This window comes from Scyliorhinus torazame, chromosome 10 (assembly GCF_047496885.1).
Source record: "Scyliorhinus torazame isolate Kashiwa2021f chromosome 10, sScyTor2.1, whole genome shotgun sequence".
NCBI classification, from domain to species: domain Eukaryota; kingdom Metazoa; phylum Chordata; class Chondrichthyes; order Carcharhiniformes; family Scyliorhinidae; genus Scyliorhinus; species Scyliorhinus torazame.
This window is the reverse complement of record NC_092716.1, coordinates 203,446,942-203,471,391: the sequence shown is the minus strand read 5'-3', so window position 1 is coordinate 203,471,391 and position 24,450 is coordinate 203,446,942. Positions and strand designations below refer to the sequence as shown.

The 24,450-nt window shown below is 49.0% G+C and overlaps 1 protein-coding gene across 2 annotated transcripts in view; it reads right to left on the bottom strand.

The window, feature by feature from the left end:
- The window catches only part of qser1 (glutamine and serine rich 1), a 269,834-nt gene that overhangs the window by 11,163 nt on the left and 234,221 nt on the right, over nt 1-24,450 (bottom strand). For both annotated transcript variants that reach the window (XM_072466268.1, XM_072466269.1), the window contains 2 exons: nt 18,279-18,376; nt 2,732-2,878 (listed from right to left, as the gene is read on the bottom strand). In XM_072466268.1, coding sequence (XP_072322369.1) covers nt 2,732-2,878; nt 18,279-18,376 — 245 coding nt within the window. The remainder of the gene's footprint in view (nt 1-2,731; nt 2,879-18,278; nt 18,377-24,450) is intronic.

The following is a 24,450-nucleotide window of genomic DNA, read 5'->3' as shown; positions in this document are numbered from 1 at the left end:
TGGTACACAGAGTTTGTCAGTGGTGAAGAAAGTGAATGTTTGTGGAAGGTTTATCAATCAAGCAGACTGTTTTGTCCTGGATGGTATTGAGCCTCGAGTGTTGTTGGAACTACATTCAACCAGTCAAGTGGTGAGTATTCCATCACACTCGCGACTTGTGCCTTGTAGATGGTGGACAGGTTTTGGAGAGTGAGGAGGTGAGTTACTCGCCACAGAATTCCTAGCCTCTGGCCTGTTATTGCACCCACAGTATTTATACGGCTAGTCCAGTTCAGGTACTGGTCAATGATAATACCTGGATGTTGATAGTGGGTGATTTAGCGATGGCAATGCCATTGAATGTCAAGGGCGATGGTTAGACCATTTTGGAGATGGTCATTACCTGCCACTTGTGTGGCGTGAATGTTATTTGGCACTTGTCAGACCAAGCCTTTTTATTGTCCAGGTCTTGCTGCATTTGGGCATGGACTGCTTCAGTGTGTTGAACATTGTGCAGTCATCAGCAAACATCCCCATTTCTGACCTTATGATGGAAAGAAGGTTATTGATGCGGCAGCTGAAGGTGGTTGGTCACAGGACACTACCCTGAGGAACCCCGACAGTGATGTCCTGGAACTGTGACGATTGACTTCTAACCACCACAACTATTTTCCTTTGTGCGAGTGATAAAACCCTCGGATTCCCATTCTCTCCAGTTTTCCTAGGGCTCCTTAATGCCATACTTGGTCAAATGCTGCCTTGACATCAAGGGTATCACTCGCACCTAACATCTGGAATTCAGCTCCTTTGTCCATGTTTGGACCATGGCTGTTATGTGGACAGGAACTGAGTGACCCTGGAGGAACCCAAACTGAGCATCAGTGAGCAGGTTAATGCTAAGCAAGTGCGGCTTGATAGCACTGTTGATGACCTCTTCCATCACTTTACTGATGACCAAGAGTAGACCGATTGGGCAGCAATTGACCGGGTTGAATTAAAAAAAAAATATAATTTTATTCTCATTTTCCACATTTTCATCAAATATACACCCAACAAAAGATAACAATAACAAATACAATAGCAATCCCCCAACAACAGCCCCTTCTTCATACAAACCCAAACCTCCTCCCTACATCCCAAATACAAAACAAGCTGAGGCTGGTCTGACACCCCGAATATGGCTTCTCGGGGCCATGGTTCGAACCTCACATGCGCCACCCCCGAGATGACCTTAAAGAGCTCCCGCCAGTTTCGGACAGGACAAAAACATGTGAACATGATTTACAGGGCTCCTTCCACAGCGCTCACACATCCTCCACCCCCTCAAAGAGTCGGCTCATTCTCGCTCTAGCGAGGTACGGCCTAAATACCACCTTCAACTGTGTCAGCCCCAACCTCATGCACGAAGTTGAAGCATTCACCCTCCGGAGCACCTCACACCACAGCCCTTCCTCCATACCCTCCCCCAACTATTCCTCCCACTTTGCTTTAATCCCCTCCAATGATACCTTGTCCTCCTCCAGAATCTTCCCATAGATCGCTGACACCGCCACTCTCTCCATTTCCCCTGCTGTCAATACCTCCTCCGGCAATGTGGAGGCCAGCGCCATCAGGAAGCTCTGAACCTCCTTCTTGGCAAAATCTCGGACCTGCAGATATCTAAATACCTCCTCCTGCCTCAGCCTATATTTCTACCCCAACTTCTCCAGCCTCGCAAAACGGCCCCACCAGAAACAAATCCTTTAATACCCTAACTCTCCTCTCCTCCCATGGCCAGGTTGGATTTGTCCTGTTTCTTGTGTACAGGACATACCTGGGTAATTTTCCACATTGCTGGTAGATGCCAGTGTTGCAGCTGGAACAGCTTGGCTATGGGCACTGCAATTTCTGGAGCATAAATCTTTAGTACTATTGCCAAAATATTGTCAGGGCCCAAAGTCTTTGCAGTATCCAGTGCCTTTAGCCTTTTCCTCCTATCACGCGTATTGAATTGAATTGGCTGAAGACTGACATCTGCGATGCTACAGACCTCCAGAGTAGCCAGAAATGGATCACCCACTCGGCACTTCTGGCTGAAGATTGTGGTGAATGCTTCAGCCTCATCTCTATCCCTTATGTGCTTGGCTCCTCCGTCATTGAGAGGGGGTTAGTTGTGGAGCCTTGTCCTCCCGTGAGTTCTTTAATTGCCCACCACCATTCCCGATTGGATGTGGCAGGTCTACAGAGTTTAGATCTGATCCATTGATTGTAGAATTCCTTAGCTCTATTACTTGCTGCTGATACAGTCTGTTACACAAATTGTAGCTTCATCAGATTTCAAGTTATGAATAGGACATGATTTCACTCGGCATGACAAAAACTAGAAGACGGAGAGCTGGACTGAGGGATTAGGCTAGTACAGACACAATGATCTCTTTCTGTGTCGTAAATTTCCAAGATTCTACGATGCATAGAAGCATTTTTCTTGGTATTTCAGAGACATTTCTTCAACGTCAATGGGATTATTTTGAACAGAGCAATTTAATATACAAGCTTATTTTTTAGGAGTTAAGAAGAAGATGTTCGAAAAGGAATCAATGATTAACCGATTAGTAAATACTATTACCTACAGCTGAATAATTTTGACTGCATAACTAGAGATTTTGGAAGATTTGTTGAAACAATTATTAGATCTCACGTGGTAGAATAGACATCAATTTGGAGGAAAAAGTACATTAGACTTCTATTTTTAGTTTAAGTCAGAAGATCTTACCTTTTGGCCCTTAGCATTATGTTTTAATGCTTGGAGCGTCTTCTTGTTGTAACTTTTACCACTCAATTTAATTTTTGACATATTGGAATTGTTGCTCTTTGCTCCCGAGGTACATGTCGTCAGTTCAGGAAAATTCTCCAGTGCAGTCTGTAGAAAAAAACAAAATACAAATTCATAGAATAGAATATACAGAAAGATTCGGTCTTTCATGTCATTGCTAGCTCTGAGAGCAACTCAGATGTCCCACTCTATTTCCCCAAAACCCTGCAAATATTTTCTCTTCATTTAATTATCCAATTTTGTTTAGAATTAAATCTACCTCCACCACACTCTCGGGCAGTGCATTCCACATCCTAATCAATCACGATCTAAAGTTTCCCCTCCCACTGCCTCCACTTTTGCTCATCACCAGTGTCCTCTGCTTCCAGATCCTTCCAACAGTGGGAACAGTTTGTTAAATATTCATTCATGGAATATGGGTGTTGCTGGCTAGGCCAGCATTTATTGCCAATCTCTAATTGCTGTTGAGGTGGTAGTGGTGAGCCACCATCTTGAACCGCTGCAGTCCATGTGGTGTGGGTACACCCACAGTGCATTTAGTAAAGTTGTTCCTGGATTTTGACCCAGCAACAGTGAAGAAATGGCAATATAGTTCCAAGTCAGGATGGTGTGTGGCTTGGATGGGATGATGATGATGTCACTGTCTGTGCGGAGTCTGCACATCCTCCCAGTGTGTGCGTGGGTTTCCTCCGGGTGCTCCGGTTTCCTCCCACAGTCCAAAGATGTGCAGGTTAGGTGGATTGGCCATGATAAATTGCCCTTAAGTGTCCAAAATTGCCCTTAGTGTTGGGTGGGGTTACTGGGTTATGGGGATAGGGTGGAGGTGTTGACCTTGGGTAGGGTGCTCTTTCCAAGAGCCGGTGCAGACTCGATGGGCCAAATGGCCTCCTTCTGCACTGTAAATTCTATGAAAAATCTATATAAGCATCTTCTAGGTGGTAAAGGGCACATTAAGGTGCCATCAAAGGAGCCTTGGTGACTTGCTGCAGTGTATCTTGTAAATGGAATACTCTGAGGCCACTGTGTATCAGTAGCAGATGCTACAGGTGGTGAGTGGATGGAGTGCCAACAGTCAGGCTGCTTGCCCTGCATGGTGTTGAACCTCTTGAACGCTGTTGGTGCTGCATGCATCCAAGCAAGTGAAGTGTCCATCTTGTGACTTGTAGATGGTGGGCAGGCTTTGGGTAGTCAAGAAGACAGTTACTCTCCACAGAATCCGCAAACTCTGATCTTCTTGCAGCCACAGTATTTATGTGGCCAGTCCAGTTCACTTTCTGGTCAATGGTAACTCCAGAATGTTGATCGTGGGGCTTCAGCGACGATGCCACCACTGAATGTCAAGGGGAGATGGTTAGATTCTCTCCTGTTAAAGATGCTCATTGCCTGGCAAGAATGTTACTTGCCAAAATGATGCCCAGGTTTTGCTGCATATGGGCATGGACCGCTTCAGTACCTGAGCAACAGTAAATGGTGAACATTGTGCAATCATCAGCAAATAGCTCCACTTCTGACCTAATGACAAAGAAAAGATAAGGGATGAAGCAGCTGAAGATTGTTCGGCCTACACAACTACCCTGAGGAACTCTTGCAGCAATGTCTTGTGACTGAGATCCTACCGATCTATCCTGTCCAGGCCCCTCATGGTTTTGAACATTTCTATCAAACCTCCTCTCAACCATCCCTTCTGGAAAGATAGCCACCCCAACTTCTCCAATCTATTCTTGTTAATGAAGTCCTTTGTGTTCAGTCAGAACAACTAGTGTAAATCTTTTCTGAACCCTCTCCTTCAGTATCTTCAAATCCTTCTTAAAGTTTGATGCCCAGAATTGGACACAATGGTGCAGTTAAGGGCAAACCAGTCTTTTATAAAGTCAAGTATAAATATTGAACATTAAAATATATTCACCAGCAGAGAAATACAAAGAGCAAAAAAAAGTCAACACAACTGTCATCGGGTTCTGCAAATGTCCATTCCACACACACAGGTTTGAGAGATTAATTCACAGCCCAATGAGTCGGTATGTACCACCTGAGAGGAAAGTTACTCCGAAGATGAATTCAGCTGATGTTGCATCCTGGTTGCATTCCAGTGAACTGTACCCTCTATTTATAAAGCCCAGGAACGTGTATGCCACATTCTCAATTTGCCTCATTATCTTCAACCATTTGTACAGAAAAACCCCATGTCCTGATGCTCCTGCACCCCTTTTCGAACTGTATCATTTATTTATTTAAATTTAGATTACCCAATTATTTTTTCCCAAGGGGCAATTTAGCGTGGCCAATGCACCTAACCTGCACATCTTTAGGTTGTGGGGGTGAGACCCACAGATATGGGGAGAATGTGCAAACTCCACAAACAATGACCCTGGGCCGGGATCGAACCCGGGTGAACTGTATCATTTACATTACCTGTCCTCAATTTCTCTACCAGAATGGAGCATTTTGTACTTTTTTGATAAATTTCATCTGTCATGTTCATGTCATTTCACCAATCTGTTCATATCATCTTGAAGTCTATCCCGGTCCTTCTCATGGTTCACAATATTTCCAAGTTTTGTCTCATGTCCAATTTTTAAAATTGTGCTCTGCCCCTCAAGTCACCTTAATATATATATATATATATATATATATATATAAAGAAATACACTGGCCCTCTGGTGAATGCCACTGTATACTGTCCCTCAGTCTGTAAACAACTGTTCACCACTCTCGAGGAGTAGCAAGAGAGAGAGGAGCCAGCAATGCATAAAACAGCTCGAGGAGGAGTGGGAGCGCACAGATACAGCAAAGCTTAAAACAGTGCAAGGGGGAGCGTGGGAGAGGCAAGGCTTAAAACGGCACAAGGAGTGGAAGAGAGCGCACCCAGCGATGTTTAATATAGTGCAATGAGGAGTGGGAGCGAGGGGACCCAGCAAGGCATAAAGCAGCTCAGGAGAAGCATACCCAGCTGGGGGTCAATCTGTTGACCAGCTGCACGTTGAGAAAAATCACAGAGAAAAAGGTGTGTGATTGGTTGGTGAGTATTTTTCTTGTTTTTCTTTCAAAACTTTGGTAATTTATTAGTAATTGTAAAGTTTTATTAGTAGCAGTAGTAAACCTGATCAGGGGGAAAGGGTGAATTAACTAAAATGAAGTAAGACAAACAAAGATGGCTGGGCAAGGGATGTACAGAGGCTGCCATATGTGGGAATTGAAGGACGCAAGTGTGGTCCATGGCAAGCATATTTGAAAGAAGTGTCTGTGACTCGAGGAGCTTCAGCTCAGACTCAATGGGCTGGAAATTGAGTGATGGATGAAGCGATGCATTAGGGTGGGGGTATAGTTACTTGGCACTTTGTTCCAGAAGGTAGTCACAGAGACAGGAGAATGTGACTGCAAATGAGGGAGGTAACAGGATCGAGAAAGTGAACGGAGTCTCAATCCCTACAATTGTCCACCGTGCTTGAAGTTCTTGCAGCTTGCATGGACGAAAGCGGAGGCTGCAAGATGGATTTAATAAAAATTAATTTATGGGATGTGGGCTTCACTGGCTAGGGGAGTCGTTATTGCCCATCCCTAGTTTCTCTCAAGGTGGTTAGCTGCCTTCTTGAACTGCTGCAATCCTTTTTTTTTTGAAAAATATTTTATTGAGGCATTTATATTTTATGTTTTAACAGAAAAAGCAACCACACACCACGAAAAACAAAACCCAGCAAACATGGCTGACATAAACAACACCCCAACAACAATTCCCCACCAACCTAACCCCACCTTTAAAAAAAAGTCAATTAGCTACTTATATATTTCCGATACCTTCCCCCCTCGCACACCCGTTTTCGACACTAACTTATGCTGCAACCCCTGGGACGGCAGGTGTGGAAAGGTCGATACCTGCCTCCGCACAAAGTCCTTTACCTGTAAATAACGGAACCCATTCCCACCGGGCAGCTCAAACAACACCTCCAAGCATGGAAATCCCCCGTCTGCAAACTGGTCCCCAAACCGCTCGATCCCCGCCCGCTGCCACCCCCGAAGCCCCCCATCATGCCCCCCCAAAGCAAACCAGTGGTTGCCACATATTGGTGCTCAAATCGAAGCCCGCTCCAGCCCCATGTGCTGTCACCACGACCCCCACACCCTCAGGGCCGCCACCACTACCGGGCTTGTGGAGGACTTGGTCAGCGAGAATGGCAGAGTTAACAGTGCCCCCAAACTCATGTCCTTCCACGAGGCTGCCTCCATCCGCTCCCACACCGACGCCACCCCCACTACTCATTTCCTGACCATCGCTATATTCGGCGCCCAGTAGTAACTTATAAAGTTCGGGAGAGCCAGCCAGCAACCACCAGCAGCATCTTCTTCACCCACGGAGTACCGTCATCTTTACCGTCTGTGACAATGGGAGCGTCCCACCTCCTTAAGACCCCATTCGCCTGCTCTTCCAATCGAGCCAGATGTAACTTACACAATTGCACCCACCCCTGCGCCACCTGAATGCCCAAATATAGAAAACTCCTCCCCATCACCTTGAACGGAATCTCCCCGTCTCTTCTCCTGCCCCCTTGGAAAGACCTCACTCTTTCCCATGTTCAATTTATACCCCGGAAACTGGCCGAATTCCTCCAAGATCCCTATAATCTCCCCCCCCCACCCCCATGGGTCCGAAATATACAATAACAAATCGTCCGCATAAAACGGGACACTGCGTTCCATCCACTGCCCCCCCACCCACACTATCCCCTGCCAGACCGTCAACGCTCTCAGCGCATCGCCAACGGCTCTATAGCCAGGGCAAAGAGCAGTGGGGAGAGTGGACATCCCTGCCTCGTCCCCCGGTACAACCTAAAATAGTCCAAGCTCACCCGGTTCGTCCGCACACTCACCACCGGTGCCTGGTACAGCAACCAGACCCAATCCACAAAACCCTGCCCAAACCCAAAATGCTTAATCTGCGTCGCCACTGAAAAGTCCTGGAAAAAGGAAATCTTTGCTCCCTCGTGGAGCAGGTCCCACCAGACTTTGCTGTTTTAGGACATTGTTAATCTTTGGAAGCAAATTATTATAGGCCTGGGACCAAGATTTTCCCTTAAGCATTGAAGGCCTTGATGAAGTTTGAAGGCAACTCAGGATGGCTGGAGTGAATTATGTTATGCTTTACCTGCAACTCTGAAAGTGATATCTGACTCTGCTAAGTCTTTTGATAATCTAACTGCTGCTTTGGCCTTCATCAAGGCCATGAAGGACAAGGATTTGGACTGATGGTCTGAAACTTGGAAAAACACAAGCTTTAACCCAGAATCTTTCCCAATTATGTGTGGTTTGTCTGAATTTATTGTCTCTTATCCCGTTTCTGGGGATATGCTAATAGTTGAGCACTATATGGAATGTCGTCGTCTTCTCCTGGAGTGTATTAGCTTGTTCATGGTAGATGTGCCGTGTGCTTATTATCCGTGTCTTAATCATGGCAGAGTAGAGTGCCGCCATTGCTGGAGGGTGGGTGGTGGATACAAATCTTCATAGGTGGGTTTAGAATGTGGGAGGAACATTTGATTGCCATTCCCCTGTTGGCTTTCTTTCTCTCTACTTGTTTTAAAAAAATATAAATTGAGTACCCAATTTTTTTTCCAATTAAGGGGCAATTTAACGTGACCAATCCACCTACCCTACACATCTTTTTGGGTTGTGGGGGTGAGACCCACGCAGACATGGGGAGAATGTGCAAACTCCACACGGACAGTGACCCAGGGCCGGGATCGAACCCAGGGCTGGGATCTAACCCAGGTCCTCAGCGCCGTGAGGCAGTAGTTGCCACCCTTCTCTCCTAGTTGTTGAGGAGATTGTATACTAGTGGCAATGACAGTATGGCTGTGTTTTAATCCTTTGGGTCCTTAGTCTTATTTGAGGATTGTCCCCTTAGAACTTCTGTGGTCATGATTTGTTTGCATGTTTATTATTATAATGGGATTGCATTATCCTGCATTGGTACAAACAGGTCCTTTATTCATAAAAGGAACATTTTGAGGATGCTTTGGTGCCTCTGGCGTAAAATGAGTTGGGGGAGGGCTGTCATGGCGCATACCCGGTTGTGGCACAAAAATCCAGTCCTATTCTTGTTCTGTGGTCTCATTTTATTAATCTTGATATTGCAATACATAAAAGACATGCGTCCTGAACTATTCCTCCTTCCTTCCACTCAATTTGTTAATCTGCTGCTGAATTGATTCAATATATAAACTAGAGGCACCGGTTCCTTAAGTTTACTGTTCGGAATTTATCCACTCTTGCTTTCTCCTATGCTTACTGTAACTCTTGTTCTGTTCTGTACCTGTTTTGCACTGATTTTTTTTGTTACTTTGTTCCATTTATTGTAAAAATAAATTGAAAAACATAATCAGCAGATTGATTTAAAAATACAGAGAACGTAGAGAATGAGAAACAACTAGCTGGTAATATAAAACAGATAGTAAGTAAACAGGACCTTCTCATGTGCAAGGATGAACCTGATACGGTTTAAAGTGGTGCACAGGGTGCATATGACTCGAGCGAGAATGAGTGGGTTCTTTCAGGGGGTAGCAGATGAGTGTGAGAGGTGTGGGCGGGGGCCAGAAAATCACGCGCACATGTTTTTTGATTGCGAAAAATTGGGAAGATTCTGGGCGGGAGTGTTTGCAGTCTTAGCCAGGATAGTGGAGGTGGAGGAGGACCCGGACCCTTTGGTGGCGATATTTGGGGTCTCAGAGAAGCCGGAGCTCATGGAGAGGAGGAAGGCCGATGTCTTGGCCTTCGCCTCTCTGATTACACGGCGGAGAATTTTGCTGGAGTGGCGGTTGGGTGACCTGTACGACTTCCTGCGATTAGAGAAGATAAAGTATGAGTTAAGGGGCTCCTCAGGGGGGGGTTTGAGAAAAGGTGGGGGATGTTTGTGACCGTTTTTGAGGGGCTGTTCATAGTGGGGGAGAGGGCGGGGGTCAAAAAGAGGAAAAGTCTGTACAGACTGTATAGTTGATTGTAGGCAAGTATGTTTCTCGGGGTGTTTGTTCGCTGTAACTTGTTTTGATACATGTTTGTAATAAAATCATCAAAAAAAAACAGATAGTAAGAGTTTTAATCAGTATTTAAATAGGAAAAAGTAACTAAAGCTACAGTTGGTTCTTTAGAGACTGCGCCTGGGGAATTGGTAATAGAAAACAAGAAATAGGCAGAGGCATTGAACAGGTATTTTGCATCAGTCTTCACCAAAGAGGACTTTCCAAAGTCAAGTGAAAATCAAGCGGTGAAAGGGAAGGAGGAACTTAAAACAATCACTATCACCAGGGACAGGTGCTGGAAAAACTATTAGACATGAAGGCTGACAAGTCCCCAGGGCCAGATGGCGTGCATCCTAGAATCTTAAAAGTGGTATCTGCAGGGCAGCACAGTGGCACAGTGGTTAGCCCTGCTGCTTACGAAGCTGAGGACCCGGGTTCGATCCCGGACCCAGGTCACTGTCTGTGTGGAGTTTGCACATTCTCCCCCTGTCTACATGGGTTTCACCCAAAAATGTGCAGGGTAGGTGGATTGGCCACACTAAATTGCCCCTTAATTGGAAAAGAAATGATTGGGCACTCTAAATTTAAAAAAAAAAGTATCTGCAGAGATAACGGAGAGCAGGGGGTGGACGGAACCCCGCTCCTCCTCCCCACTACAAAATTGGCGCAGATCCAATTCAGCACATTCTGCAGCCATAATCCGATTGGCCGCCAGCTCCATCGGTCCTGGCAGTGCCAAGAGTGCATTCATGGGGGTTGCAATCAAGGAAAAAGCCCAATGGGGACTTCCGGTTGCGGCGATTACCAGCTAAGCCGCACGTTTCGGCGGCTCCAGCTTAGACGGACCTTCGGGCTCTTTTAAGAGCCCCAACGGGAATTTTTTTTCTTCGACGAAACCCGGTGTGGGGTGAGGCAACAGGGAGTTCTCCTCCCCCCCCCCGCGGTGGGAAAGAAAAATATCGGCGGCGGCGGCCAGATCGCGGAGAATCCTCGAGGGCAGCGGCAGAAGAAAGAAAGAAGCAAGATGGCATTGGAGGAAGCCCAGGCGACATGGGGACCGGACCAGGATGAATTTTTAAGACGGTGGAGCTGCTAAAAAAGGAGGAGCTGGCCCCGATGCTACAGGCAATCGAGGGGCTTAAAGAGACACAAAAGGCCCAGGAGATAGAGCTCCGTGTGGTGGAGCAGAAGGTAACGGACAACGAGGACGAGATCCTGGGCCTAGCAGTCAAAATGCAGGTGCACGAGGCGCTCCATAAGAAGTGCATCGAAAGGATTGAAGTCCTGGAAAATAGATCAAGGAGAAAGAACATCCGGATCCTGGGTCTCCCCGAGGGAGTGGAAGGAGCAGACGGCGGGGCTTACGCGAGCACGATGCTACGCTCGCTAATGGGAGCTGAGGCCCCCTCAGGCACCTTGGAAGTGGAAGGGGCCCACCGGGTCCCTGCGAGGAGACCAAGGCTGGAGAACCACCTAGGGCGATGATCGTGCGATTTCACCGCTTCAATGACAGAGGAGGGCGAGTTTCAATCGAACCAAGGAGGTGCTGCAGAAGAAGAAAGTAAAGTTCAGGATGTTGCAGCCGGCGCGATTGTGGGTCACGTACCAGGATAGACATTACTATTTTGAAACGCCGGAAAAAGCATGGACCTTCATTCAAAAGGAGAAACTGGACCAGATCTGAGGGACCAATGTTGGAGGAGAAACGACAATGCTGATGTATAGAGGTGTAAATTGGGGAGGGGGGGACACTGAGAAATGTGGGCGCCGGTGGAGGGAGGGGGGGGCGGAAAGAAGAGACACAGGCGGGGGATGGGGAATGGGAACGGGGCGGTAGGGGGAGCTGCGCCATGGGGGGCGGGATGGTTCTAGAAAGCGCGGGGTTTCTTTTTCTTTTCCCACGCCAGAGAGATGATGGCGGGATGATAGGCGCAAGGAGGATGGGAGTTCCTCACAAGGGGGGGGGGGGGGGGGGGGGGGGGAGGTCAAGGAGAGAGCGGGAGAAGTCGGGGTCAGGTGAAGTCAGCTGACTTTCGGAAGCAATATGGGGGGAGTAACCATGCCAGATGGCGATCTAGAGGGGGGGATAACTGGGTTGCTGCTGCGGAGATCGAAAGGGAGCTGGTAAGAGAAAAGGTAGTCGAGGCGGGAATGCGCCGCCTGGGGGCCGGGTGGGTGCGCGGAACCGGGACATGGGACTGGCCCAGAGAGGGTGATGGCTAGTCGACAGGGGAGGGGGGCGGGCAGCCCCCCAGTCCGACTGAACACGTGGAACGTGAGAGGCCTAAATGGGCCGATTAAGAGGGCCCGAGTGTTCGCGCACTTAAAGGGACTGAAGGCAGACGTGGCCATGCTTCAAGAGACGCATCTGAAGGTGGCGGACCAGGTTAGGTTAAGGAAAGGATGGGTTTGACAGGTGTTCCACTCAGGGCTGGACGCAAAGAATAGAGGGGTGGCCATATTGGTGGGGAAACGGGTGTTGTTCGAGGCTAGGAACATTGTAGCGGACAGCAGGGGCAGATATGTGATGGTGAGTGGCAGACTGCAGGGAATGGAGGTCATGCTGGTCAATGTTGGCCCCGAACTGGGATGATGCGCGATTTATGAAGCGGATGCTGGGACGCATCCCGGACCTGGAGGTAGGAAACCTGGTAATGGGGGGGGGACTTCAACACCGTGTTAGACCCAGGGTTAGATAGATCTAGATCCAGGACTGGAAGAAGGCCGGCAGCGGCCAAGGTGCTTAGGGGGTTTATGGACCAAATGGGGGGAGTGGATCCGTGGAGATTTGCTAGGCCGCTGGCCAAAGAGTTCTCCTTTTTCTCCCATGTCCATAAGGTATACTCCCGGATAGATTTCTTCGTTTTGGGAAGGTCACTGATTTTGAGGGTGGAAGGAACGGAGTATTCGACCATAGCTGTTTCAGACCATGCCCCACATTGGGTGGATCTGGAATTAGGAGAGAGGGAGCAGCGTCCACTCTGGCGACTGGATGTGGGATTATTGAAGGATGAGGGAGTCTGCGGAAGAGTGCGGGGATGTATCGAAAGGTACCTGGAGGCCAACGATGATGGGGAGGTCCGAGTGGGGGTAGTATGGGAAGCGCTGAAGGCGGTGGTCAGGGGAGAGTTGATCTCCATCAGGGCTCACAAGGGAAAACAGAGGCCAAAGAGAGGGAAAGATTACTGGGGGAGATTTTGAGTGTGGATAAAAAATATGCGGAGGCCCCGGACGAAGGACTATACAGGGAGAGGCGACGACTCCAGACCGTGTTCGACCTGCTGACCACAGGGTGGGCAGAGGCACAGTGGAGGATGGCACAGGGGATGAGATATGAATATGGGGAAAAGGCGAGTCGCCTGTTGGCCCACCAGCTTCGAAAGAGGACAGCGGCGAGGGAAATAGGGGGAGTTAGGGATGAAACGGGGACCACAGTGCGGAGAGCAGGGAAGGTAAATGAGGTGTTCAAGACCTTTTATGAGAGGTTATATAGGTCCCAAACCCCGGAGGGAAAAGAGGGGATGCAGCAGTTTCTGGACCAACTAAGGTTCCGAGGGTGGAGGAGCAGGAGGTGGCAGGCCTGGGGGCGCCAATTGGGGTGGACGTGGTGACCAAAGGGCTGGGGAACTTGCAGGCAGGGAAGGCCCTGGGACCTGATGGGTTCCCGGTGGAATTTTATAGGAAATATGTGGACTTGTTGGCCCCGCTGCTGGTAAGAACCTTTAACGAGACCAGAGAAGGGGGGACCCTACCCCCGACAATGTCGGAGGCGACGATATCACTAATCCTGAAGAGAGATAAAGACCCGCTGCAATGCAGGTCTTATAGGCCTATCTCACTCCTAAATGTGGACGCCAAGTTGCTGGCAAAAGTGCTGACAATGAGGATAGAGGATTGTGTCCTGGGGGTGGTGCACGAAGATCAGACAGGGTTCGTAAAGGGGAGACAATTGAATGTCAACGTGCGACGGCTATTGGGGGTGATAATGATGCCCCCAGCAGAGGGGGAGACAGAGATAGTGGTGGCAATGGATGCAGAGAAGGCATTTGATAGGGTAGAGTGGGAGTATCTATGGGAGGTGCTGAGGAGGTTCGGGTTCGGGGAGGGGTTTGTCAGCTGGGTTAAACTCCTCTATGGGGCCCCAATGGCAAGTGTAGTCACAAATCGGCAAAGCTCGGAGTATTTTCGACTACATAGGGGAACAAGACAGGGATGCCCGCTGTCCCCATTACTGTTCGCGCTGACAATTGAACCACTGGCCATAGCGCTGAGAGGCTCCAGGAAATGGAGAGGGGTGGTTAGAGGGGGAGAGGAACACCAGTGGGGGGGGGATGATAGAGGTTAGGCAGATATTGAGGGAGTTTGGAGATTTCTCGGGATATAGGCTTAACATGGGGAAGAGTGAGCTTTTCGTAATACACTCTGGGGACCAGAGTAGAGGGATAGATGGCCTGCCGCTAAGGAGAGTGGAAAGAAACTTCCAATACCTGGGGATTCAGATAGCCAGGAGCTGGGGAACCTTACACAGACTCAATGTGACTCGGCTGGTGGAGCAAATGGAAGAGGATTTCAAAAGGTGGGATATGCAGCCGCTGTCACTGGCGGGCAGAGTGCAGGCGATTAAGATGATGGTCCTCCCGAGGTTCCTATTTGTGTTTCAATGTCTCCCTATATTGGTTACGAAGGCCTTTTTCAAAAAAATAGATAGGAGCATCATGAGCTTTGTGTGGGCAGGGAAGGCCCCGAGGGTAAGGAGGGGGTTCCTGCAACGTAGCGGGGACAGAGGGGGACTGGCGTTGACGAATTTGGGCGACTATTACTGGGCCGCCAACATGGCGATGATCCATAAGTGGATGATAGAGGGAGAGGGGGCAGCGTGGAAAAGGCTGGAGATGGCATCCTGTAAAGGAACGAGCTTAAAAGCGCTGGTGACGGCGCCACTACCGCTCTCCCCGAAAAAGTTTACCACAAACCCAGTGGTGGCGGCAACATTAAGTATCTGGGGGCAATGGAGGCGAAAGAGGGGTGTGTTGGGAGCCTCGGTGTGGTCCCCGATCAGAAACAACCATAGGTTTGCCCCAGGGAGGTTGGACGGAGGGTTCCAGAGCTGGCACCGGGCAGGAATTAGGAGAGTGGGAGACTTATTTATAGATGGGACGTTTGCGAACGCTACAGGAAAAGTATGAGCTGCCCCCGGGGACTATCTTTAGGTATATGCAGGTGAGGGCGTTCACGAGACAACAGGTGAGGGAATTTCTGCTGCTCCCGACACAAGGGATCCAGGATAGAGTGCTTTTGGGGGGTGTGGGTCGGGGAGGGCAAAGTGTCCGAAATATACCGGGAGAGGAGAGAAGAGGGGGAGGAGCTGGTAGAAGAACTGAAGGGAAAATGGGAAGAGGAGCTCGGGGAGGAGATTGAGGAGGGTTTGTGGGCTGATGCCCCAAGTATGGTAAATTCCTCTTCCTCGCGTGCCAGGCTTAGCCTGGTTCAATTTAAGGTGCTACATAGAGCACACATAACGGGAGCGAGGTTGAGCAGGTTCTTCGGAGTGGAGGACAAGTGCGGGAGAAGCCTGGCGAACCACACACATATGTTTTGGTCGTGTCCGGCACTGGATGGGGTATTGGAGGTGAGTGGCGGGAGTGATCTCGAAGGTGGTGAAGGTCCGGGTCAAGCCAAGCTGGGGGTTAGCTATATTTGGGGTAGCGGATGAGCCGGGAGTGCAGGAGGCGAAAGAGGCCGATATTGTGTCCTTTGCGTCCCTAGTAGCCCGGCGTAGGATTTTACTCATGTGGAAGGAAGCGAAACCCCCTGGCGTGGAGGCCTGGATAGACGATATGGCAGGGTTCATAAAACTGGAGCGGATGAAGTTTGCGCGGAGAGGATCAGCTCAGGGGTTCACCAGGCAGTGGCAGCCGTTCCTAGACTAACGTTAGGGGGAAAATAGATAGCCAGCAGCAGCAGCCCAGAGGGGGGGCGGTAAATTGTTTGTGTTCTAGATGGGGTGAGGGGGCGGGGGGGAGAAGCACTATTTTGTGTTATGTTGTTAGTTCACTATTTTATTTAAACAATGTTATCTATCAGTTATCATGTTACCATTTTTGTTGATTTGTAAGGGGGAAAAAATTGTGTATGAAAACTTTAATAAAATTTATTTTAAAAAAAAAGAAAAAGCCCAATGGATCAGAGAGCCAGGTAAGTCTAGGGTCACGAGCTGGAAGTGTTGGGGCTGGTTAGGGAAATGGGTAGGGGGATGCAGCAGGTATGTAGAAATGGGGGGTGGGGGGGGGGCTGGTCTCAAAGAGCAGCCCCAAAGCTAGTACTCTGCCTTCTTTCCCGCCCTCAAAAGCTCATTGTAAAATTGGGCTGCCCACTCCCACCCGACTAACCAAACCATTTTAGGATGTGGAGATGCCAGAGTTGGTCTGGGTTGGGCACAGTAAGAAGTCTTAAACACCAGGTTAAAGTGCCAAACAGGTTGAAATCACGAACGTTCGGAGCATAGCTCCTTCATCAGGTGAGTGAAGAGGTAGTCCATTTTATAGCATATGCTATGTATTATCGGGGTAAACTGGTTTGAAAACAAGTGCAATTGACACCCAATTATCTATATAAATATGGTGGGTGGGCTGCCAATTTTGGTGTTCTGGGGGTGAACTCGGGAAGGTGGTGGGATTGGCACCCACCCTATTTTATATGACCCCCCTCTCCTTCAAAATAGATCAGTACTGAGGCAATAGATCAGTGCTGAGGCATTGGTTATAAATTCCTTACTTTCTGGAAGGGTCCCTGAGAATTGGAATATAGCAAATGTGACACCTATAAAACTGAGGTGAGGCCAGTCTCCCCAGATTAAGATGGGCTGGTTTAGCTCAGTGAGCTAGACAGCTGGTTTGTAATGCAGAACAAGGCCAGCAGCGTGGGTTCAATTCCCGTACCAGCTTACCTGAACAGGCACCGGAACGTGGCGACTACGGGCTTTTCACAGTAACTTCATACTTGTGACAATAAAAGATTATTATTATTAGATAGGTAGGTTCTTGATTAATAAGGGGATCAGGGGTTATGGGAGAAGGCAGGAGAATGGAGACGAGGAACATGTCAGCCATGACTGAATGGGAGAGCAGATTTGATAGGAGCAGAATTAGGCTATTCGGTCTATGTCTTATGGTCTTCATTCTAGTGAGAGACGGAAAGCAGGGAAAGCCAGTTAGCCGAACATCTCTCATAAGGAAATTACTAGAATCCATTACTAAAGAGTTTGAGCAGAATACACAAAAAATCCTAACATCAGTCAGAATCAACAGGGCAGCACGGTGGCACAGTGGTTAGCACTACTGCCTCACGCACAAGGTCCCAGGTTCGACCCCAGCTCTGGGTCACTGTCCGTGTGGAGTTTGTACATTCTCCCCGTGTTTGCTTCGGTTTCGCCCCCACAACCCAAAGATATGCAGGGCAGGTGGATTGGCCTCACTAAATTGCCCCTTAATTGAAAAAAAATAATTGGGTATTCTAAATTAAAAAAAATAAATCAACCAGAATCAACATCGTTTTATGAAAGGGAATAATGTTTAACTAATTTATTACAGTTCTTTCAGCAATTAACAACCAAGTTGGATAAGGGGGAACCTGTAGAGGTGGTCTTCTTGGATTTCAATGCATTTGACAAGGTGCTACATCAAAGGTTACTGCAAGATAGTGACACATGGTATAGGGGGTAACATGTTAGCATGGATAAAGGATTGGTTAGCTCCCAGGAAGCACAGAGTAAAGAGAAAATAGATCTCTCTCAGGTTGGCAAGAGCCCATAGGATCAGTGCTGAGGCCTCAACTATTTGCAATTTATATCAATGACCTACATGTAGGAACTGAATGGTCGCTAAATTTGCTGATGACACCAAGATTGGTAAGAAAGTTAGCTGTCAAGAGGAGGTAGACACTAATGGATATACATAGGTTAAGTGAGGGGGCAAAAATTTGAGTGTTATTTACAGGTACAGTGCCCAAAACCAAGAGTTGCAGGTTATATAAAAATAAAATTAACTGGGCAATTTGGCTCGACGTTCCATGGTGCCAGACATATTGTCCACTTTTTTGCTTGTTGGCTGCTATCTTCTCACGCTTGATGCAACCTTTGACCCCACTCATCTCAACTTATCCTGAACTACCCACAGCCCAAACCATCCAAAATCCGGAAGGTTCAAAATCCAACATGGTCTCGTTCCTACAGTCACCGATAAACCACTAGATCTGTAATCAGTTTTGATCAAAACAGGTTTTCTCTGCCCAATTCCAATAGACAAACCTCAGAACTACCAGTAATCATACTAAAATCCATTGCTCCCAAACACCGTAAGGAGCAGTAACTTACTTCCATATCAGTACTGGAACCACATACTTGTGTGGATGGAACAGCTAGATTGCATAATGACACTATTCTCAGAGAATGGCAAGTATAGTTTTGAAAAGGTTCTCACCTTGAGTGCTGGCTCCAAAGGAAACTTCATAATCATTCTCTTCTTATTTTCATTCAGCATACTATCAATTTTCCTCATATGTGGCAAATACATCTCATCTACAAGAGATCAAAGTAAGCTGACATTGAAGGGTTATTGAAATGTAAAAGGTTATTTCATTGTAGTTCTGGAATGACACCTTTGTTGAATATAAATGACCACTGAATTCTGTAGTGGAGAAGTGAACTGATGACTATCCTTAGAAAGGCTGCTCAGGAATGACTTCCGGGTGCGGCGATGACCAGCTGAGTCGCACGTTTCGGCAGCTCCCGGTGAAACGGACTTTTGGGCTCTTGATAGGAGCCCCAACGGCAATTTTGACGGCTAAAAACACTGTGCGGTAAACCAGAAGGGAATCCCCCCTGGACACGGATGAAAAAAGGAGGAGAAAGTGGCCGGATTGCAGTGGATCCTTTAGAACAGCGGCAAGGAAGGCAAGCAAAAACCAAGATGGTGTCAGAAGGTGGCAGTTTAACATGGGGCCCTGAACAACAAGAGTTCTTGAAATGCTGTGTGGAAGAGCTCAAAAAGGAAATGAAGAAAGAGCTGTTGGCCCCGATAATACAGGCGATCGAAGGGCTAAAGGAGGAACAAAAGACCCAGGAGCGGGAGCTTCGGGTCGTGAAGGCAAAGGCAGCCGAGAATGAGGACGACATACAGGGCCTGGTGGTGAAGACGGAGACGCATGAGGCACATCAGAAACGATGTGTGGAAAGGTTGGAGGCACTGGAGAACAACGCAAGGAGGAACAACCTGAGGATTCTTGGTCTTCCTGAAGGTGTGGAGGGAGCGGACGTCGGGGCATATGTGAGCACGACGCTGCACTCGTTAATGGGAGCGGAGGCCCCGGCGGGTCCGTTGGAGGTGGAGGGAGCATACCGAGTGATGGCGCGAGGGCCGAGAGCAGGAGAAATTCCCAGAGCCATAGTGGTGAGATTCCTCCGTTTTAAGGATAGAGAAATGGTCCTTAGATGGGCAAAGAAAACTCGGAGCAGTTAATGGGAGAACGCGGTGATCCGCGTTTATCAAGACTGGAGTGCGGAGGTGGCGAGAAGGAGGGCGAGCTTTAATCGGGCCAAGGCGGTGCTTCATAAAAAGAAGATAAAATTTGGAATGCTGCAACCGGCAAGACTGTGGGTCACATATCGAGGGAGGCACCACTACTTTGAGACGGCGGATGAAGCGTGGACTTTTATCGTGGAAGAAAAACTGGAATGAGCGGGTTATTAAAAAGAACGTTTGAACAAAGTGGTGGGGCGAATGTGGGGGGCAAAGAGGGGGGTTAAAAAGGGGGGAAAGAGGAGTTTTATGTACTAATCCTGCGATGTGGTAACTTTTCTCTCTCCCACAGGTGGTGATGGGGGGAGGAGGGAAGGTGGAGGAGATGGGGCGTTGGCCATTGGGGGCAGGGCCAAGGGAGAAGCGCGGGCTTGGTTCCCGCGCTATGATAATCATGGCGGGAATAGAGAAGCAGGAAGGAGGGGGCGTCGCACGGTGCGAGCCGAGGTCACGGGGGGAAGCCGAGGTCGGCCAGAGTTTGCTGACTTCTGGGAGCAACATGGGGGGAGTAATTACGCTAGCGGGGGATCTGGGGGGGGGGGGGGGGGAAATTACTGGGTTGCTGCTGCTGGGGAGAGGGGGGAGCTGATATGGGAGGGGATGGGCGGGGGGGCACCGCCTGGGGGAGATACAGCTGCGTGGGAACCGGGTGAGGAGCTGGAAAAAGGTGATGGCTAATCGACAAGGGGGGGGGGGGTAGGAAGCCCCCCAACCCGGTTGATCACGTGGAACGTGAGAGGGCTGAACGGGCCGATAAAGAGGGCACGGGTACTCGCACACCTTAAGAAACTTAAGGCAGATGTGGTTGTTACAGGAAACGCACCTGAAACTGATAGACCAGGTTAGGCTACGCAAAGGATGGGTGGGGCAGGTGTTCCATTCGGGGCTAGATGCGAAAAACAGGGGGGTGGCTATATTAGTGGGGAAGCGGGTAATGTTCGAGGCACAGACTATAGTGGCGGATAACGGGGGCAGATACGTGATGGTTAGTGGCAAACTACAGGGGGAGACGGTGGTTTTGGTAAACATATATGCCCCGAACTGGGATGACGCCAATTTTATGAGGTGGATGCTAGGACGCATTCCGGACCTAGAGATGGGAAAGCTGATAATGGGGGGAGATTTTAATACGGTGTTGGAACCAGGGCTGGATAGGTCGAAGTCCATCGGGCGTTGATCCCGAAGGTGAGGGGAACGGAGTATACGGCTATAGCCATTTCAGATCACGCTCCACACTGGGTAGACTTGGAGATAGGGGAGGAAACAGGAGGGCGCCCACCCTGGAGAATGGACATGGGACTAATGGCAGATGAGGGGGTATGTCTAAGGGTGAGGGGGTGCATTGAAAAGTACTTGGAACTCAATGATAATGGGGAGGTCCAGGTGGGAGTGGTCTGGGAGGCGTTGAAGGCGGTGGTTAGAGGGGAGCTGATATCAATAAGGGCACATAAAGGGAAGCAGGAGAGTAAGGAACGGGAACGGTTGCTGCAAGAACTTTTGAGGGTGGACAGACAATATGCGGAAGCACCGGAGGAGGGACTGTACAGGGAAAGGCAAAGGCTACATGTAGAATTTGACTTGCTGACTACGGGCACTGCAGAGGCACAATGGAGGAAGGCACAGGGTGTACAGTACGAATATGGGGAGAAGGCGAGCAGGTTGCTGGCACACCAATTGAGGAAAAGGGGAGCAGCGAGGGAAATAGGGGGAGTGAGGGATGAGGAAGGAGAGATGGAGCGGGGAGCGGAGAGACTGAATGGAGTGTTCAAGACATTTTATAAAAAATTATATGAAGCTCAACCCCCGGATGGGAGGGAGAGAATGAGGGGCTTCTTGGATCGGCTGGAATTTCCCAAGGTGGAAGAGCAGGAAAGGGTGGGACTGGGAGCACAGATCGAGGTAGAAGAAGTGGTGAAAGGAATTAGGAGCATGCAGGCGGGAAAGGCCCCGGGACCGGATGGATTCCCAGTCGAATTCTATAGAAAATATGTGGACTTGCTCGCCCCGGTATTGACGAGGACCTTTAATGAGGCAAAGGAAAGGGGACAACTGCCCCCGACTATGTCTGAAGCAACGCTACAATGCGGGTCCTATCGACCTATTTCCCTCCTAAATGTAGATGCCAAGATCCTGGCCAAGGTAATGGCAATGAGAATAGAGGAATGTGTCCCGGGGGTGGTCCACGAGGACCAAACTGGGTTTGTGAAGGGGAGACAGCTGAACACGAATATACGGAGGCTGTTAGGGGTAATGATGATGGCCCCACCAGAGGGGGAAACGGAGATAGTAGTGGCGATGGATGCCGAGAAAGCATTTGATAGAGTGGAGTAGGATTATTTGTGGAGGTGTTGAGGAGATTTGGTTTTGGAGAGGGGTATGTTAGATGGGTGCAGCTGTTGTATAGGGCCCCAATGGCGAGCGTGGTCACGAATGGACGGGGATCTGCATATTTTCGGCTCCATAGAGGGACAAGGCAGGGATGCCCTCTGTCCCCATTATTGTTTGCACTGGCGATTGAGCCCATGGCGATAGCATTGAGGGGTTCCAAGAAGTGGAGGGGAGTACTTAGAGGAGAAGAACACCGGGTATCTTTGTATGCGGACGATTTGCTACTATACGGGGCAGACCCGGCGGAGGGGATGCCAGAAATAATGCGGATACTTGGGGAGTTTGGGGATTTTTCAGGGTATAAATTGAACATGGGGAAAAGTGAGTTGTTTGTGGTGCATCCAGGGGAGCAGAGTAGAGAAATAGAGGACCTACCATTGAGGAAGGTAACAAGGGACTTTCGCTACCTGGGGATCCATATAGCCAAGAATTGGGGCACATTGCATAGGTTAAATTTAACGCGGTTGGTGGAACAAATGGAGGAGGATTTCAAGAGATGGGATATGGTATCCCTGTCACTGGCAGGGAGGGTGCAGGCGGTTAAGATGGTGGTCCTCCCGAGATTCCTCTTTGTGTTTCAGTGCGTCCCGGTGGTGATCACGAAGGCTTTTTTTAAAAGGATTGAAAAGAGCATCACGGGTTTTGTGTGGGCCGGGAAGACCCCGAGAGTGAGGAAGGGATTCTTACAGCGTAGCAGAGATAGGGGGGGGGGGGGCTGGCACTACCGAGCCTAAGTGAGTATTATTGGGCCGCTAATATTTCAATGGTGAGTAAGTGGATGGGAGAGGAGGAGGGAGCGGCGTGGAAGAGATTAGAGAGGGCGTCCTGTAGGGGGACTAGCCTACAGGCTATGGTGACAGCCCCATTGCCGTTCTCACCGAGGAACTACACCACAAGCCCGGTGGTGGTGGCTACACTGAAGATTTGGGGACAGTGGAGACGGCATAGGGGAAAGACTGGAGCCTTGGGGGGGGTCACCGATAAGAAACAACCATAGGTTTGCCCCGGGGGGAATGGATGGGGGATATGGAATGTGGTAAAGAGCAGGAATAACGCAACTGAAAGATCTGTTTGTGGATGGGAAGTTCGCGAGTCTGGGAGCGCTGACCGAGAAATATGGGTTGCCCCAAGGGAATGCATTCAGGTATATGCAACTGAGGGCTTTTGCGAGGCAACAGGTGAGGGAATTCCCGCAGCTCCCGACACAAGAGGTGCAGGACAGAGTGATCTCAAAGACATGGGTGGGGGATGGTAAGGTGTCAGATATATATAGGGAAATGAGGGACGAAGGGGAGACTATGGTAGATGAACTCAAAGGGAAATGGGAAGAGGAGCTGGGGGAGGAGATCGAGGAGGGGCTGTGGGCAGATGCCCTAAGCAGGGTAAACTCGTCGTCCTCGTGTGCCAGGCTAAGCCTGATTCAGTTTAAGGTATTACACAGGGCGCATATGACTGGAGCACGGCTCAGTAAATTTTTTGGGGTGGAGGCTAGGTGTGCGAGGTGCTCGAGAAGCCCAGCGAATCATACCCATATGTTTTGGTCATGCCCGGCACTACAGGGGTTTTGGATGGGGGTGACAAAGGTGCTTTCAAAAGTAGTAGGGGTCCGGGTCGAACCAAGCTGGGGGTTGGCTATATTTGGGGTTGCACAAGAGCCGGGAGTGCAGGAGGCGAGGGAGGCCGACGTTTTGGCCTTTGCGTCCCTAGTAGCCCGGCGCAGGATATTGCTAATGTGGAAAGAAGCCAAGCCCCCGGGGGTGGAGACCTGGATAAATGACATGGCGGGGTTTATAAAGCTAGAGCGGATTAAGTTCGTCCTAAGGGGGTCGGCTCAAGGGTTCACCAGGTGGTGGCAACCGTTCGTCGAATACCTGGCAGAAAGATAGATGGAATGGAAAAAAGAAGGCAGCAGCAGCAGCCCAGGATCGGGGGGGACGGGACCAGAAGGACTCTCAGGGTTGTTAATAAATTCTGTATAATATTTATAGGTCGTTGCTACAGATAATTATATATTGGACTGTTAAAGTATATTTTTGGAGAGTGTTACTTGTGATAAGGCAGTTGCCAATTAGGGTTAGTTTTCATTTTTGTTATTTATTATTTATTCATTTTTTGTTTATAAAATAGGTCATTGCTATTTGTGTTGTTATAATATTGTGTAAAGGATGCACAATGTACTGTGTTGGTTGACCAAAAATTTTCAATAAAATATTTATAAAAAAAAAGGCTGCTCAGCTCATTTAATCTCATCTCCAATCTCTACACCAGTATGTTTCTGCATTCGATTTCCGGTTTGGACCATTGTCTATGCGGAGTCTGCACGTACTCCCCGTGTCTGCGTGGGTTTCCTCCGGTTTCCTCCCAGTTTAAAGATGCGCAGGTTAGGTGGATTGGCCATGCTAAATTTGCCCTTGGGTTAGGTGGGGTTACTGGGATGGTGTGGGCTTAAGTGGGTGCTCTTTCTAAGAGCTGGTGCAGATTTGATGGGCCGAATGGCCTCCTTCTGCACTGTAAACTCTATGATTCTTCTTTCTCCCTTCTGGTTCCCCTCTATTATTCCCCTCCCTCTTTCTGCTGTCGCTGCCTAGTGGTAGCATTGTAGGTTTGGAAGGGCTAGTCGCCTCTTCGATTTTGTTTTCTGTAGGACCTTCTTTGGGATCCTAGCATTCTTCACCCCCCATACAAA